This window comes from Loxodonta africana, chromosome 9, assembly GCF_030014295.1.
Source record: "Loxodonta africana isolate mLoxAfr1 chromosome 9, mLoxAfr1.hap2, whole genome shotgun sequence".
In the NCBI taxonomy this organism is placed as follows: domain Eukaryota; kingdom Metazoa; phylum Chordata; class Mammalia; order Proboscidea; family Elephantidae; genus Loxodonta; species Loxodonta africana.
Genome location: NC_087350.1, coordinates 33,035,222 through 33,053,503, shown reverse-complemented (window position 1 = coordinate 33,053,503; position 18,282 = coordinate 33,035,222). Strand labels below are relative to the sequence as shown.

The 18,282-nt window shown below is 35.9% G+C and overlaps 1 protein-coding gene across 4 annotated transcripts in view; it reads left to right on the top strand.

The window, feature by feature from the left end:
* VPS13A (vacuolar protein sorting 13 homolog A) overlaps positions 1-18,282 on the top strand; it is a 265,017-nt gene that overhangs the window by 24,226 nt on the left and 222,509 nt on the right. For all 4 annotated transcript variants that reach the window (XR_010322961.1, XR_010322960.1, XM_064291205.1 and 1 more), the window contains exons 2-3: positions 14,571-14,614; positions 15,398-15,440. Coding sequence is in view for 2 of the 4 variants with exons in the window: in XM_064291205.1 (XP_064147275.1) it covers positions 14,571-14,614; positions 15,398-15,440 (87 nt within the window). In the remaining 2 variants the exon portion in view is untranslated. The remainder of the gene's footprint in view (positions 1-14,570; positions 14,615-15,397; positions 15,441-18,282) is intronic.

The window sequence follows — 18,282 nt, the reverse complement described above, 5'->3', positions numbered from 1 at the left end:
GTGCAGTAAAATATGTGAAAGTACTTAGCTTTTGGCGAGAGCGCCGTTCATCTCAGGTTCCGGATTTGTGAGTAGGCTGTGGGGCTGGCTGCTTCTCCCTGAGGAAACTGCAGCTGAACACTAGCACCAGCCCACCGCTGCTGCTGCCGCTCCGGAAATGATGCCTGAGGGCTCCCCACGATTCAGGACCAGTAACTCCTCTCCACTTCTGAACAGTCTTTTCTTCCCCCTGCCCCTCAGTTCGTTGTCTAAGCTTGCCTTTGAAGCTCAGGGTTCCCAGCTTGTCAGAAATATACTTGTTTCACTTGTTTTTTCGGGTCTTTGTTGTAAAGAGGGCTAGCCGGAAGCGTCTGTCTATTTCACCATCTTGGCTTCGCGTCTCTATTTGATTCCTTTTTATTGCTGGGTAATATTCTGTTGTATGAGTATACCACATTTTATTCATTTATCAGTTAGTAAACGTATGGGTTGTTTCCACTCTGGCCATTATAAATAATGCTGCTGCTAATATTCATACAGGTGTTTAGTGTGGACGTACATTTTCATTTCTCTTCGGTATATTCCTAGAAGTGGAATTGTTGAGTCATATGATAACACTGGAAACCCTGGTGGTGTAGTGGTTAAGTGCTATGGCTGCTAACCAAAAGGTTGGCGGTTCGAGTCCACCAGGTGCTCCTTTGAAACTATGGGGCAATTCTACCCTGTCTTATAGGGTCGCTAGAGTTGGAATCAACTCAACGGCAGTGGGTTTTTTTTTTTTTTCATGTCTTTTTATGGCTTTATAACACAGTTCTTTTTAATCACTGAGTAGCAGTCCAGTTTATGGATGTACCACAGTTGGTTTATTGATTCATCTTTTGAAAGATATCTTGGTTGCTTTTTGGTAATTATGAATAGAGCTGTTATAAACATTCCTGTACAGTTTTATGTGTAGACATAGGTGTTCAGCTAATTTGAGTAAATATTTACAAGCATGATTGCTGGATCATATGGTAAAGCTACGTTTATCTTTGTAAGAAACTTAAAACTATTTTCCAAAGTGGTTGTACCATATAGCATTTCCACCATCAATGAATTAGAGTTCCTGTTGTTCCATATCCTTGTCAGCATTTGGTATTGTCGGTTCATTATTACTAGGTTTTTAATTTTACCCATTCCAGTAGGTATGTAGTGGTATCTTATTGTTTGTAAACCAAAAAACCCCCTTGCTGTCTAGTCGATTCTGACTCATAGCGACCCTATAGGTAAGTATAGAACTGCCCCATAGAGTTTCCAAGGAGTGCCTAGTAGACTTGAACTACCGACCCTTTGGTTAGCAGCCGTAGGACTTAACCACTATACCACCAGGGTTTCCAGTGACATGTCATCGAACATATATCATATGCTTATTTGACATCTGTGTATTTCCTTTGGTGAGGTGTCTATTCAGATGTTTTGCCCACTTTGCAATTGGTTGTTTTCTTATTGTTGAGTTTTAAAAGTTCTTTGTATATTTTGGATACAGGTACTTTATCAGATATGTGTTTTGCAAATATTTTCTCCGAGTCTAAAGTCTGTGGTTTATGTCTTCATTCTTTTAACATTGTCTTCACAGAGAAGAAGTATTTAATTATAATGATTTCCAATTTACTGATTTTTTTCTTTCATGGGTCACCAGGCTTTTTTGGCTTGTGATGTTGTTTTTAAAAACTCTTCACCAAACCCAACATCATCTATGTTTTCACCTGTGTTATCTTCTAGAAATTGTATAATTTTGCATTTAATGGTTAGGTCCGTTTTCCACACTGAGTTAAATTTTGTGTAAATTAAGTGTAAGGTCAGTGTCTAAATTTATTTATTGATTGCATGTAGATGTCCAGTTGTTTTAGCACCATTTGTTGAAAAGATGAATTCTTTTCTATTGATTTGCTTTAGCTCCTTTGTCAAAGATTGACTATTTGTGATGGTCTCTTTTTTGGCTGTTTTGTTGATTTGTCTATTGCCAATATAACACTGTCTTAATTGTTGTAGCTTTATAGAAAGTCTTGAAGTTGAGTGATATTAATCCTTCCACTTTGTTCTTTTTCTTTGGTATTGAACTAGCTATTCTGTGTTTTTTTCCTTTCCATATAAACTTTAGAATCAGTTTGTCAGTATCTACAAAATAACTTGTGGAGATGTTGATTGGGATTGCATCGAATCTGTAGGTCAAAATGGGAAGAACTGGCATCTTAACAGTATTGAGTCTTCCAATCCATGAACATCTCTACATTTATTTAGATTTCTGGTTTCTTTCAGTAGAGTTTTTTAGTTTTACTCATATAGTACTTGTACATGTTTTGTTAGATTTTATATCTAAATTTTTTTTAAGCCAGTGTAAATGGTACCCTGTTGTTTTTTTTAAAATTTTTGTTGTGCTCTAAGTGAAAGTTTACAAATCAAGTCAATTTCTCATACAAAAACTTACACATACATTGTTATATAATCCTAGTTGCTCTCCTCTTACTGAGATAGCACACTCCTCTCCACCCTGTATTTCCATGTCCATTCAGCTAGCATCTGTCCCCCTCGGCCTTTACATCTCTCCTCCAGACAGGAGCTGCCCACGTAGTCTCATGTGTCTACTTGATCCAAGAGGCTCACTCCTCACTGCCATAATTTTCTGTCTTATAGTCCAGTCCAATCCCTGTCTGAAGAGTTGGCATTGGGAATGGTTCCTGTCTTGGGTCTAACAGAAGGTCTGGGGTCCATGACCTCCGGGGTCCTTCTAGTCTCAGTCAGACCATTAAGTTTGGTCTTTTTACAGGAATCTGAGGTCTTCATTCCACTGTTCTGCTGCTCCTTCAGGGATTCTCTGTTGCGTTCCCTCTCATGGCAGTTGTTGGTTGTAGCCGGGTACTATCTAGTGCTTCTGGTCACAGGCTGATGTAGTCTCTGATTTATGTGCCCTTTCTGTCTCTTGGGCTTATAATTAACTTGTGTCTTTGGTGTTCTTCCTTCTCCTTTGCGCCATGTAGGTTGAGACTGATTGATGCATCTTAGATGGCTGCTTGCTAGCGTTTAAGATGCCAGATGCCACTTTCCAAAATGGGATGCAGAATTTTTTAATAGATTTTATTATGCTAATTGACTAGTTGTCCCCTGAAACCATGGTCCCCAAACCCCTGCCTCTACTATGCTGGCCTTCGAAGCATTTGGTTTATTCAGGAAACTTCTTTGCATTGGTTTAGTCCAGTTGTGCTGACCTCTCCGGTATTGTGTGTTGTTTTTCCTTTCACTTAAATTAGTTCTTTTCTAGTATCTAATTAGTGAATCCCCCACTCCCTTTCTCCTTCCCTCTTCGCTCTTGTAAGCATCAAAGAATATTTTCCACTCTGTTTAAACTATTTCTTGGGTTCTTTTAATATGGCCTCATACAATATTTGTCCTTTTGCAACTGACTAATTTCACTCAGCATAATGCCTTCCAGATTCCTCAATGTTATGAATTGTTTCACAGATTGATTATTGTTCTTTATCAGTACGTAGTATTCCATTGTGTGAATATACCATAATTTATTTATCCATTCATCTGTTGATGGGCACCTTGGTTGCTTCCATCTTTTTGCTATTGCAAACAGTAGTGCAGTGAACATGGGTGTGTACATACCTGTTCGTGTAAAGGCTCTCGTTTCTCTAGGGTATATTCCAAGGACTGGGATTGTTGGATCATATGGTAGTTCTATTTCTAGCTTTTTAAGGAAGCACCAAATCGATTTCCAAAGTGGTTATACCATTTTACATTACCACCAGCAGTGTATAAGTGCTCCAGCCTTTCCACAGCCTCTCCAACATTTATTATTTTGTGTTTTTTGGGTTAAGGCCAACCTTGTTGGAGTGAGATGGAATCCCATTGTAATTTTGATTTGCATTTCTTTAATGGCTAATGATCGTGAATATTTCCTCATATATCTGTTAGCTACCTGAATGTCTTCTTAAGTGAAGTGCCTGTTCATATCCTTGCCCATTTTTTAGTTGGGCTATTTGTCTTTTTGTTGTTGAATTTTTGCAGTAACATGTAGATTTTAGAGATCAGCCGCTGATTTGAAATGTTATAGCTGAAAACTTTTTCCCAGTCTGTAGGTAATCTTTTTACTCTTTTGATGAAGTCTTTGGATGAGCATAGGTGTTTGAGTTTTAGGTGCTCCCAGTTATCTAATTTCTCTTCTGGTGTTTGTACAATTCTAGAAATGTTTTGTATACTGTTTATGCCGTGTATTAGGGCCCCTAGTGTTGTCCCTGTTTTTTCTCCCATGATCTTTATTGTTTTGGATCTTTGATCCATTTTGAGCTGTTTTTTGTGCATAGTGTGAGGTATGGGTCTTGTTTTATTTTTTTGCATGTGGATATCCAGGTATGCCAGCACCATGTGTTAGCAAGACTGTCTTTCCCCATTTAACAGACTTTGGGCCTTTGTCAAATATCAGCTGCTCATATGTGGATGGATTTATGTCTGGATTTGCAATTCTGTTCCACTGGTCTATGCATCTTTTGTTAAACCAGTACCAGGCTGTTTTGACTACTGTGGCAGTATAGTATGTTCTAAAATCAGATAGTGTGAGGCCTCCCACTTTGTTGTTGTTTTTTCAGTAATGCTTTACTTATCTGATACCTCTTTCTCATCCATATGAAGTTTGTGATTTGTTTCTCCATCTCATTAAAAAATGTTACTGGTATTTGGATTGGGATTGCATTGTATCTATAGATCGCTTTGGGCAGAATAGACATTTTTACAATGTTGAGTCTTCCTATCCATGAGCAAGGTATTTTTTTCCACTTACGCAGGTCTCTTTTGGTTTCTTGCAGTAGTGTCTTATAGTTTTCTTTGTATAAGTCTTTCACATCTCTGGTTAGATTTATTCCTAAGTATTTTATCTTCTCAGGGGCCGTTGTAAATGGTATCGACTTGGTAATTTCCTCTTCGACACTCTATTTGTTGGTGTAGAGGAATTCACCTGATTTATATGTTTATCTTGTATCCTGATATTCTGCTAAATTCTATTAGTTTCAGTAGTTTTCTTGTGGATTCTTTAGATTTTTCTGTGTATAAGATCATGTCATCTGCAAACAGACATACTCTTCTGTGCCAACTTGGATGCCCTTTATTTCTTCATGTAGCCTAATAGCTCTGGCTAGGACCTACAGCACAATGTTGAATAAGAGTGGTGATAAAGGGCATCCTTGTCTGGTTCCTGTTCTCAAGGGGAATGCTTTCAGTCTCTCTTTGTTTAGTATGATGTTGGCTGTTGGCTCTGTATAAATGCCCTTTATAATGTTTAGAAATTTTACTTTTATTCCTATTTTGCTGAGAGTTTTTATCATGAATGGGTGTTAGGCTTTGTCAAATGCCTTTTCTGCATCAATTGATAAGATCATATGGTTCTCATCTTTTGTTTTATTCATGTGATGCATTACATTCATTTTTTTTCTAATGTTGAACCATTCCTGCATACCTAGTATGAATCCCACTTGGTCGTGGTGAATTATTTTTTTGATATGTTGTTGAATTCTCTTGGCTAGAATTTGTTGAGGATTTTTACATCTAAGTTCATGAGGGATATTGATCTGTAATTTTCTTTTTTTGTGGAGTCTTCACCTGGTTTGGGTATTAGGGTTATACTGGCTTCATAGAATGAGTTTGGGAGTTTTCCATCCTTTTGTATGCTCTGAAATACCTTTAGTAGTAGTTGTTAACTCCTTTCTGAAAGTTTGTTTGAATTCTCCAGAGAAGCCGTCAGGGCCAGGGCTTTTCTTTGTTGGGAGTTTTTAAATTACTTTTCCAATCTCTTCTTTTGTTATGGGTTTATTTAGTTGTTGTACCTCTGTTTGTGTTAGTTTATGTAGGTAGCATGTTTCTATAAATTTGTCCATTTCCTACAGGTTTTCAAATTTGTTAGAATACGCTTCACATAGTACTCTGTTAGGATTCTTTTAATTTCAGTTGGATCTGTTGTGATATCGCCCATCTCATTTCTTATTTGGGTTATTTATTTGTCTCCTGTTTTTCTTTTGTCAGTCTGGCCAATAATTTATTGATTTCATTAATCTTTTCAAAGAACCAGCTTTTGGTCTTGTTAACTCTTTCAATTGTGTTTCTGTTTTGTATTTCATTTAATTCTGCTCTAATTTTTATTATTTGGTTTCTTCTGATGCATGAAGGTTTTTTTTGTTGCTGTCTTTCTACTTGTTCAAGTTGTAGGGATAATTCTTTGATTTTGGCCCTTTCTTCTTTTTGTATGTGTGCATTTATTGATATAAGTTGACCTATGAGCATTCCTGTCACTGTGTCCCAAAGGTTTTGATAGGAACTGTTTTCATTCTCATTGGATTCTATGAATTTCTTTATTCCATCCTTAATTTGTTCTATAATCCAGTCATTTTTGATCAAAGTGTTGTTCAGTTTCCATGTGTTTCATTTCCCTGGTTTTTCTGTTATTGACTTCCAGTTTTATGGCTTTATGGTCAGAGAGGATGCTTTGTAATATTTCGATATTTTGGATTCTGTCAAGGCTTGCCCCATGGCCTAATATATGGTATATTCTAGAGAATGTTCCATGTGCATTGGAAAAGGAAGTATACTTGAATTCTGTTGGGTGGAGTGTTCTGTATATGTGGTCAGGTTGGTTAATTGTGGCATTTTGGTGTTCCATTTCTCTATTGACCTTCTTTCTGGATGTTCTGTCCTTCAATGAAAGTGGTGTGTTGAAGTCTTCTAGTATTATTGTGGAGGTGTTTATCTTGCTTTTCAGGGCTGTTAGTGTTTGTTTTATGTATCTTAAAGCCCTGTCATTGGGTGCATAAATATTCAATATGGTAATATCCTTGTGGTATATTGTCCCTTTAATCATTATATAGTGTCCTTCCTCATCCTTTGTGGTAGATTTAAGTTTGAAGTCTGTTTTATCAGAAATTAGTATAGCCACTCCTGCTCTTTTTTGATTGTTGTTTGCTTGATATTTTTTTTCCCTTTCTTTGAGTTTTAGTTTGTTTGTGTCTATAAGTCTAAGGTGTGTCTCTTGTGGGCAGCATATAGACGGGTCGTGTTTTTTTTAATTCATTCTGCAACTCTCTGTCTTTTTATTGGTACATTTAGTGCATTTACGTTTGGCATGATTATAGATAGGTATCAGTTTAGTGCTGTCATTTTGATGCCTTTTTTTGTGTTGTTGACAATTTCATTTTCCACTTATTTTTTTGTGCTGAGTAGTTTTTCTTTGTAAATTGTGTCTTCCTCTTTTTCTTTGTAATTGATTTTGTTTTTGCTCAGTCTTTATGTTTTTCTTATTTTGATGTGTAGGATTGTTAGTCTTCTTTGTGGTTACCTTAATATTTACCCCTATTTTTCTAAGTTTAAACCTAACTTTTGTCTCCCTGTATCGCCTTGATTTCCTCTCCATGTGGAAGATCTATGCCTGCTTTATTTAACCACTCTTTATTGATTTAAGGTTGTCATCTTTTACATAACGACATCACTGATTCTCTGTTTTGAGCCTTTTTTTTTTAATCTTGATTTGTTTTTGTGATTTCTCTATCTGGGTTGATATCTGGTTGCTCTGTCCTGTGTTCTAATGTTGAGTTGATATCTGATATTATTGATTTTCTAACCAGAGAATTCCTTTTACTATTTCTTGTAGTTTTGTTTTGGCTAATTTCCTAAGCTTCTGTTTATCTGGAAATGTCTTAATTTCACCTTCATATTTGAACGACGTTTTTGCTGGATACATGATTCTTGGTTGGCAGTTTTTCTCCTTTAATGCTTTATATATGTCATCCTGTTGCCTTCTTGCTTGCATGGTTTCTGCTGAGTAGTCTGAACTTACTCTTATTGATTCTCCTTTGTGACTTTTTGCTTATTCCTGGCCGCACTTAAAATTTTCTCTCTATCTTTTGTTTTGACAAGTTTGATGATAGAATGTCTTGGTGACTTTCTTTTGGGATCTACCTTCTATGGGGTTCAGTGAGCATCTTGGATAGATACCCTTTCATCTTTCGTGATGTCAGGGAAGTTTTCTGCCAACAAATCTTCCAACAGTTTTCTTCGTGTTTTCTGTTACCCCTCCATGTTCTTGTATTCCAATCACTCACAAGTTATTCTTCTTGATAGAGTCCCACATGATTCTTAGGGTTTCTTCATTTTTTAAAATTCTTTTATCTGATTTTTCTTCGAATGTATTGTTGCCAAGTGCTTTATCTTCAGTCTCACTAATTCTGCCTTCCACTTCTCAACTCTGCTTCTCTTTCTATTGAGTTGTCAAATTCTGTAATTTTATTGTTAGTCTCCTGAATTTCTGATCGCTGTCTCCCTATGGATTCTTGCAGCCTATTAAATTTGTCATTATCTTCTCGAATAATCTTTTTAATTTCTTCAACTGCTTTATCTGTGTGTTTCTTGGCTTGTTCTGCATTTTGCCTGATCTCGTTCCTGATGTCTTGGGTTCTGTATATTAATCTTTTGTATTCTACATATGGTAATTCTAGGAATACATCTTCATCTGAGATAGTCCTTGATACTTTGTTTTGGGAGGTTGTTGAAGCAAACATGGTCTGCTTCTTTATGTGATTGGATATCAGCTCTTGTCCCCAGGCTATCTATAAGTTATTGTATTAATTTATTTTATGTTTGCTTACTGTGTCCTAGTTTCTTGCATTGTTTTGTTTTGATATACCCAAATAGGCTACTAGAGTGAGCTGACTTGATTATTGGAGCCTTTTTGGCGTAGTGGTTAAGTGCTACGGCTGCTAACCAAAGGGTCGGCAGTTTGAATCCACTAGGTGCTCCTTGGAAACTCTGTGGGGCAGTTCTACTCTGTCCTATAGGGTCGCTATGAGTCAGAATCAACTCGACGGCACTGGGTTTTGAAGTACTAATGTCCTGTTACCAGATGGCTAGAGCTGTTACCAGATATATGAGCCTAGGAGTCCATTCGCTGTTTCTGTATAGATTCAACTCAGGTGTCCTGATAGTCGGTCATCTAGTGTGTGATGTAGGCTCTTACCTACTATGTTAGAGGAGCAGTGGTGATTGGTGTATGCACAGGTTTCTGGTAGCAGCAGGGGGCCAGACTCTGAGGAAGGCAGGGGGCTGACAACCTTCCCCCACGTGTCTGTGAGGGAGGCACATCCCTGTTCTCTAGAGCGCTCTGGTGGATGGGCTCTGCAGCTGTACCATAGGTACCCAGTGCTTTTACCTCTAAGGATTGTTCGTCATCACTTAGCCTTGGAGCCCTTTTGCTGGTGGCTAGGTGGTGTGGTTGAGTCCTCAGGCCCATGCTATGGGTAGGTGAGGGCCTTGTTTAATAGGCAGAGCGGTATCAAACGTCCAGTACCTGCCTCTCCACCGCACAGCTGAAACAGTTACAGTTAGGCCTCAAACAGATTTGCCCTTGCAATATAATAGCCAGGTCCTTTCTGGTGTAGTGGAGCCATCTGGGTCCACGCAGGGGTGAATGACAAAGTCTGTGTATCGTGTGTGCCTGGACTGGAACCACTTCTGCTCTGGATTCCAGATTAGGGGAGTCAGCAGAGTATTTTTCCCCGTTTGTTAATTTGTTCCTTTTCCAGGTCCAGGGAATGGCTGAGGGAGCGCAGCAGGACCTATCTCAGGCCCAGGGAAATCAACTGTTAATGAAGCCTGCTGGGGCAGAGGGAGGAGGGAGCAGATAGACAGGAGAGCTTTCTTTCAAAAGGAGGAGCTATTAGACCCATGTGGTAAATTAGACGAAACCACTTATCATGTGCTGAGAGTGCTGTTTCATCTCAGATTCCAGAAGGATGTGTAGCCCGCTAGCTGGGTCCCCGCTGAGGTCACGCCAGGGGGTTAGGGCTGCATCCTGCACTTGACTTCTTTTGCTGAAGGTGCCGCATCTTAAACACCATGGCTGGCCCTGCTGCAGACATGCCACAGGGTCAGGTGTGCGCCACTTTGCCTTCTTTTGCTGAAGCAGCCGTGTCCTCAAAAACTACCACCAGCCCTGCCACAGTTGTGTCAAGGAATCGGGCTGTGGTGCTGCTGTGGGTTCCACAACTTCTTGCTGCTTTTGCACCATCTCTCCCTCCGCCATCACTCAGTCTGATTTCTTAACTGTGCCTTTGGTGCTCAGGGTTCCTAGCTTGTCATATATATAATCGATTCACTTTTTTTCCGGGCCTCTGTCTTAAGAGGCATCACTGGCAGCATCTGAGTACTCCGCCATCTCAGCCCCCCGGTTCCCTGTTTGTAATCGCAAATTCCAGATGTTCACTTCTGTTATATAGGAATGCAGTTGGTTTTTGTACGCTAACTTTGTATCCTGAAACCTTTCAATAAATTGCTTATTGGTTCAGGAGGTTTTTTTTTTTTTGGTTGATTTTTTTTTGAGATTTTCCATATAGACAGTCATGACATCTGTGAGCAAAAACAGTTTTATTTTTTCCTTCCTAATCTCTATACCTTTTTTTTTTGTTTGTTTTACTTGTCTTACTGCATTAGCTTGAATTTCCAAGCGCAGCCTTGCCTTGCTTCTGATTTTAGGGGTAAAGCATCTAGTTTCTGACCGTTAAGTATGATGTTAGCTGTAGGTTTTCTTGTAGATGCTCTTTATCGAGTTTATAAAGATGCTCTTTATCAGTAGAGTATATTTCCCTGTATTCCTCATTTGCTGAGAATTAAAAAAAATTTTTTTATCATGAATGGGTATTGAATTTTGTCAAATGCTTTTTTGGCATTTATTGAAATGACCATTTAATTTTTGTTCCTTAGCCTCTTGATGTAATAAAAAAAAAAAAAATTTTTTTTTTTTTTTTTAAATACATTAATTGATTTTTGAATGTTAAATTAACCTTGCATACCTGGAATAAATCCCATTTGGTCGTGCTTTATAATTCTTTTTATACATGTTGGATTAGATTTGCCAATATTTTGTTGAGGATTTTTCCATGTATTTTCATGAGATGTATCGGTCTGTGATTTTCTTTTCTTGCAATGTCTTTATCTAGTTTTGATAATAGGGTAATACTAGCCTCACAGAATGAATATGGAGGTGTTCCCCATGCTTCCATTTTCTGGAAGAGATTATAGAGAATTTGAATCCTTTTTTTTTTTCCTTAAATGTTCAGTAATTCATCAGTGAAACCATCTGAACCTGGTGTGTTCTGTTTTGAAAAGTTATTAATTATTGCTTCAATGTTTTAATAGGCCTATTCAGATTACCTGTTTCCCTTTGTGTGAGTTTTGGTAGGGTGTGTCTTTCAAGGAATTGGTCCATTTCATCTAAGCTATCAAATTTTGGGGCATAGAGTTGTTCATAATATTCCTTTATTATCCTTTTAATGTCCTTCGGATCGGTAAAAATGACCCTATTTTGTTTCTTGTATTAATAATTTGTGTCTCCTCTCTTTTTTTGTTGGTTACCCTTGCTCGATGTTTGTCAATTTTAATTGCTGCTTTCACAGAACCATCTTTTGGTTTCATTAATTTTTCTCTATTTTCTTTTTCGATTTCATTGATTTTGTTGTAATTTTTACCGTGTCTTTTCTTCTGCTTGTTTCGGTTTATGTTATCTTCTTTCTCTAGTTTTCTATGGTGGAAGCTTACATTATTGATTTTAGATTTTTATTTTCTAATATAAAAAATAAATGTTATAAATTTCCCTTTATGGACTGCTTTTGCTGCATCCCACAAGTTTTGATAAGTTGTATTTTTATTTTCCTTTAGTTAAAAGTATTTTTTAATTTCTCTTGAGATTTTTTCTGTGATTCATGTTATTTGGAAGTATGTTGTTTAATGCCCAAATGTTTTGAGATTTTCTAGCCATCCGTTACTGATTTGTAGTTTAGCTTCATAGTCGTGTGAAGTATACTTTGTATGATTTCTATTTCTTTAAATTGTAAAAGTGTGTGTTATCACCCAGAATGTGGTCTGTGTTGGTGAATATTCCATGTGAGCTTGAAAAAAATACATATTCTGCTGTTGTTGGATGAAGTATTCTGTAAATGGTAGTGAGACCCACTTAATTGATGGTATTGTTAAGTTCAACTATAGTTTTACTGATTTTCTGCCTGCAGGGTCTATCAATTACTGATAGAAGGATGTTGAAATCTATGACTATAATAGTGAATTTGTCTGGTTTTCCTTGCAGTTTTATCAGTGTTTGCATCATGTATTTTGAAACTCTGTTGTTAGGCATATTTACATTAAAGATTGTATCTTCTTGGAGAATTGACCCCTTTATCACTATATAATGCTCCTTCTTGTCCTTGATGATTTATCTTTGTTCTGAAGTATACTTTATCTGACAATAATGTACTTACTTCAGCTTTCTTTTGATTAATTCTGTCATGGTATATCTTTCTCCATCCCTTTACTTTTAATCCATCTGTATCTTTAAAGTGGGTTTCTTGTAGACAGCATATAGTTTGTTTTTGTTTTGTTTTGTTTTTTACCCACTCTCTCAGTCTCTGTCTTTTAATTACTGCATAAGACCATTCACATTTATTGATACAGTTGGATAAATAGCTATCATATTTGTAACTGTTTTCTGCTTGTTGCACTTGTCATGTTTCTTTTTTTCTATTTTCTTTACCCTTAGCTGTATTTGGCCATATTCTATAATACCATTTTCTCTCCTCTCTTAGCATATTCAGGGCCTCAAACTGGTTTGTTCTGATTTGTCACCCTGCTGAGAATTTGTCTAACAAGTTCCCTGCTAAGAATTTACATTTCTGACAAGTTCTAAGGAAGGTATATGTAAGAATCACTTACTGTAGAACAGTTTCCCTCATTATTTATAAGGATAGCTTCCCTGAATTTCATGAATTTGAGAATAATGTTGGAAATATATATGTGTGTATATATATATCTATGTATACACACACAGGCACGTACAAGACTCTTATCTTTAACTTCATGAGAATTTGTTAGAAATGCAAGTTTTCAGCAGGGAATTTGTTAGAAAGACAAATTTTCAGCAGGGGATTGAACTGGAACGAACCTGAGCATATTACATTTCTTAAAAAAATTTTTTTAGTGGTTGCTCTAGAGTTTGCAGTATGCAATGTATACAATTACATTTACTCTTAGTCAACTTTGAAATAATACTATACTGCTTCACAGGTAGTGCAGGTACCTTAAAACTGTGTAACAGTTCCTGTCTCTTATAACATTGCTGTTGTTCATTTCATTTCACTTATCCATAAGCTATAATCACCCAGTGCATTGTTGTTGTTATTATTTTAAACAGTTATATATCAGGTCAATTAAGGAAAATTAAAGTCTTAATTTAACCTTCCTTTATTCCTTCTCTAATACTCTTCCTTTCTTAATGTCTGTTTCTGACCTTGTTTCTGAAAAACTCCTTTTAATATTTCTTCCAAGACAGGCCTATTGGTGTCAGAGTCCCCCAATTTTTGTCTGAGGGAGTCTTTATTTCCTCATTTTTGAAGAGTAATTTCACTGGATATGGAATTCTAGGTCTCCACCCTCAACACATTAAATATTTCAATCATTTTGATTGCATGGTTTATAAAGAGAAGTCTGACGTAATTCTTTTCCTCATTCCGCTATAGATTAGGTGCACTTTTTCCTCTGGCTTCTTTCAAGATTTCCTCTTTTTCTTTGGTGTCCTGAAATTTGAATGTGATATATCTAGGCATGGATTTTTGTGGTATTAACCCTGCTTGGTGTTTCTGAGCTTTCTGAATCTGTGGTTTGATGTCTGTCATTAATTTTGGAAAATTTTCAATTATTACTACTTTAAAGATTCCCTAGGCTTCTTTTTCTCTTCTCCGTCAGTTATTCCCCCAACACATATGTTATTGTTTTTAGTTGCCATTGAGTTGGCATTGACTCACGGTGACTTTACATATAACAACAAAACATTGTCTGGTCCTGCAGCATCCACACAGTCAATGATATGTTTGAGCCCATTGTTACAGCTATTGTGCCCATCCATTTCATGAAGAGCTTCCTTTGTTTTTGCTGACCCTTTCCTTTATGAAGCATGATGTACTTTTCTAGCAATTGGTCTTTCCTCATGATGTGTCCAGAGCAACAAGATGAAGTCTCACTATCCTTGCATCTCTAAAATACATATGCCACACCTTTTCATCATCCCACAGTTTTTGGATATTCTGTTATTTATTTTTTCATTCTTCTTTTCTTTTCATTTCAGTTTGGGAAGTTTCTGTTGACATATCTTTAAGCTCACTGATTCTAAATTGTTTTTTTAATTTCATTTTCTGATGGTTCATTGCAAATAGATAAAAATGCAATTGATTGGCTACCTTGATGAACTCATGTCATTGGTATAATTCTGATTACAGTGTTCATATGTATTAACATCATGCTACAACTGCAGTGGTGGAAATTTACATTTAGTGAAAGTCGTGGCGGTCATACATACCATCTTAGACTATGTTAAAGAATGAAGATGAGCTAATAATATATGGATTCTGTTTTTCCTTATGTATGTTACTTATTATTATTTTTCCTTAGCATGACATTTAGGAATGAAGCATACTTTTTGAAATGAAAAATATTTTAGCATTTTAAATTCAATTTTTAATAATCTCTTTTAGGAGCTGTGTCCCTCAAGAATCTCAAAATTAAAGAAAATGCCCTGGTGAGTTTTGACTATGAAAAATTTGTAAAAACAGCATTTGGTTATGCTAAGTTTCTGATTTACACTGTCATCTCGGATCATTTAAGTTTGAGAAATTATTTTGAAAGTAATTTTTGCAGAATATGAATTTTGAAAGATAGAGTTCTAATCTCCCTAAAAGCACAAACTGACAGTGGAATTTTTCCACTTTTTTTTTTTTGTTACAATTTAAAAGTGGTAATATTTCCGCTATGGGTACCTTTTGTGATTAGTGTTATCGTAGAACTGTTTCACTCATTTGTTATAAGGACGAGGGTACCTTCTGTGATTAGTGTTATCGTAGAACCTTTTCACTCATTTGTTATAAGGACGAGCTTCCCTGAATTTCATGAACTTGAGAATAATGTTGGACACACACGCACACACATTTGAATAAGTGTTGATGGTAAAAAGAATTTGTAAGTTCATTTAAGAATTCAAGTATACTTCAAATAAATTTTTGGAAACTCTGGTGGCATAGTGGTTAAGTGCTACGGCTGCTAACCAAAAGGTTGGTAGTTCAAATCTGCCACCTGTTCCTTGGAAACTCTATGGGGCAGTTCTACTCTGTCCTATAGGGTCACTATGAGTTGGAATTGACTCGACAGCAGTGGGTTTGGTTTTTGGTTTTGGTCAAATAATTTTGGAAAGAAAAAAATTACTGTCTGTATTGTTGAACTGTGTATGTGCTAATTTTATTACGTGTGTGTGTATATATATATATATAAAAACAGAAGTATTCATATATATATACTTTTTTTGTAGCATGAGCTGGATGTACCCTTTAAAGTTAAAGCTGGTCATATAGGTAAGCCATATTTGTTAGTTCAATGTCATCTTTTATGGACATGAAACCAGAATTATATGCTTAGTATCTTCTGTAGGTTGATCTTTTCAGTGTTTCTGAGCATGAGAGTAATTATTGTATATTTACATCTAGGTAGAGCTTATTTATACAATTTAAAAATTCTGGGGCCCATATATTCCTTGACCAGTGGTTGATACTTAAGAAATTACACATCTTATTATGTTTTAAAATTGAGTTTTTTGAGTATTGTTGAGAGCCAAATTGTTTTATCCAGTATAGAGTATAACTGTCTCATTTTCTTAGGTTGGTGACTAGTTATTACTATTACCCTGTCCTGATTGGTCATAGATATGTGGTAAAGAGTAGGGTGTGGATCATCCATGTGCTGTGACTAGGGACTGATCTGAAAGCTAGTCTCTGCTCTCAAAATTTTCTAGGTTTCCAGGAAACACTGAGACATATCTTACTCTGTCATTTGTTGTTATTTTCCCAGTGTTTGTTATTTATATTTTAAGTATATTGATAACAGAAATAAAATATGAAGTTTTAAATACTTGTAAAACTTGTTTGTGGTATTTCTTGAACTGAGTTGAAGCTTTATTAATTTAAATATTGTACAAGATGAGTGTATCTATTACTTGGGACTTTGAAATATTTTTGTTACGTAGATAATCATTGTAGTTGTGTTTTTATAATGTTATTGAAACCAAAGTGATGAAAGCTTATATAGGGTGTTAGTTTCCTAGGGCTGCCATAAAAAAGTACCGCAAACTAGATGGCTTAAAACAATAGGAATTTATTATCTTATAGTTCTAGAAGCTAGAAGCCAGAAATCAAGGTGTTGGTAGGGCCATGCTCTCTAGTGGCTCTAAGGGAAGATCCTTCCTTGCCTCTTTGTGGCTTCTGTTGCTTTCTGCAATCCTTGGTGTTTTTGGCTTGTAGATGCATTTCTATGTCTGCCTCTGTGCCCTCATGGCCGTCTTCACCCTGTGTGCCTCTGTCTCTTTGCCTCCTCTTTTTGTAAACACCAGTCATAATGGATTTGTGATCACCCTATTCTAGGATGACCTCATGTTAACTAATACCTTCTTCAAAGACCCTATTTCAAAACAAGATCACATTCACAGTTCTGGAGGTTAGGACTTCAACAGATCTCTTAGTGGGTATAATTCAACCTATAAATAACACATAGGTGACATGATGATCACCTCCACAATTTTGTGGTTGCTATTAGACCATTTTTTTTTTTTTCTATTAGACCATCAGCCATGGAAAGTTTTCAGCATCTTGTGTTACTGAGACTCAAATTCTATCCCCTACTCCCAATTTAAAGAAAATTTGGCAAAATAAGAGGGAGAAATATCACTCATATTTTTCCATCAAACATTTTTATTTTTGTATGTCTCTATCTTATTGTTTACATGTATATTATTTTTAAATAGTTAAAATCATTGTTTTGTATGTATGATCTAAATTCTATTTTTAGTTAGCATGTAATAAGAATTTCCTACATTTCTATGTTGATTTAACCTCATTTATTTTTATGGCAGCATAATAATGCTATGAATGCATATTTGGTCATTTTAGAGTAATCTCCTTTTTCCATTGGCACAAAGATATGGTAGTGAATATCTTTTATGTAGTTTTAAAAGACTTGCTAAAAGTTACTGAATTTTAGAATTGCAGTCAGTGTATTTTAATAGATGTAAGTTTTCCCTCAATTCAAGAAAAGTAGAAAAAAAAATGAGAATAGAAAGAGCTGATTTCCTTTAGAGATTGCCTTCCCTCTTTTTTTTCTTGCCTGACCTTGTTTTAGGTAATGATTTAAGGTAATTTTCTGTGGTAATACAGGATAGTGGGATGTACACTGGACTTAAATACTTAGTACACGAGGAGATTTTGAGAATCAGTTAAGGTGCTGTTTGCGTATCTCTGTCACAGCATCCATTATTTTAATATCATCATTATTATTTTTTTTTCACTAGATAGTACGTTTCTTGAGAAAAAGTGAGTTTTTTTTTTTTTTAAATTGTATCCTCACCACTTAGGACATTATCCAGCATGTAGCAGAGGCTCAATTTGTTGAGTGAAAGAAGTACACATTTCCAAATGAGTGGTACAGTAGTACAACCAGTTTTTTAGGAGTGCATTGTCCCCTTGCCATTATTGGGTATTGTTAGTGTTATTGATCTTTCAAAGCTTTCCTCATTTATGAATCAGAATCACATATATCCAATATAAATACACACAAATATATTTTAAAATTGATTGTCTTTGTGTGCAGGGTTTTTGGGATTACCTTTTTATATTTTTCTGAATTTTGCAAAATTTCTGTAAGGAATCTATTTTATAATGAGTAAAAAGGTTTAAAAAATTATTTAGCAGTGAAAATGGTACATTATTAATTTAATATGTGTTTCTTTGACTACTTTTTACTATTTCTTCTCTTTTTACTGTTGTTTATTTACGTTTTTGGGAGTAGTGTATATGTGTGTGTTTTAAGCAGTTTCCTTGATACGTTTTATAAAGAAATTAACTGTGTCAGGTTTGTCACAATTATTTCTTTTCTTACTGCTTGTTTCATTTTAGTTATATTTTTGGGCTTCACAGAAATTGGAAATGGTCACTATCTTCTCTGATTTTATAACTTAGTGTCTTAGTTTCCTAGTGCCTTTGTAACAGAAATACTGCAAGTGGGTGACAGTACTTTCTCAATTGTGAGAAATGTACTTTCTCACAATTGTCGCAGCTTGGCTGTGTAGATGTCTTCCCTGTCAGCTTTCCTGGGCATTACATGGTTCTTTGGTGATACTCAGGTGGCATCTGTCTTCCCCAGTTTGTG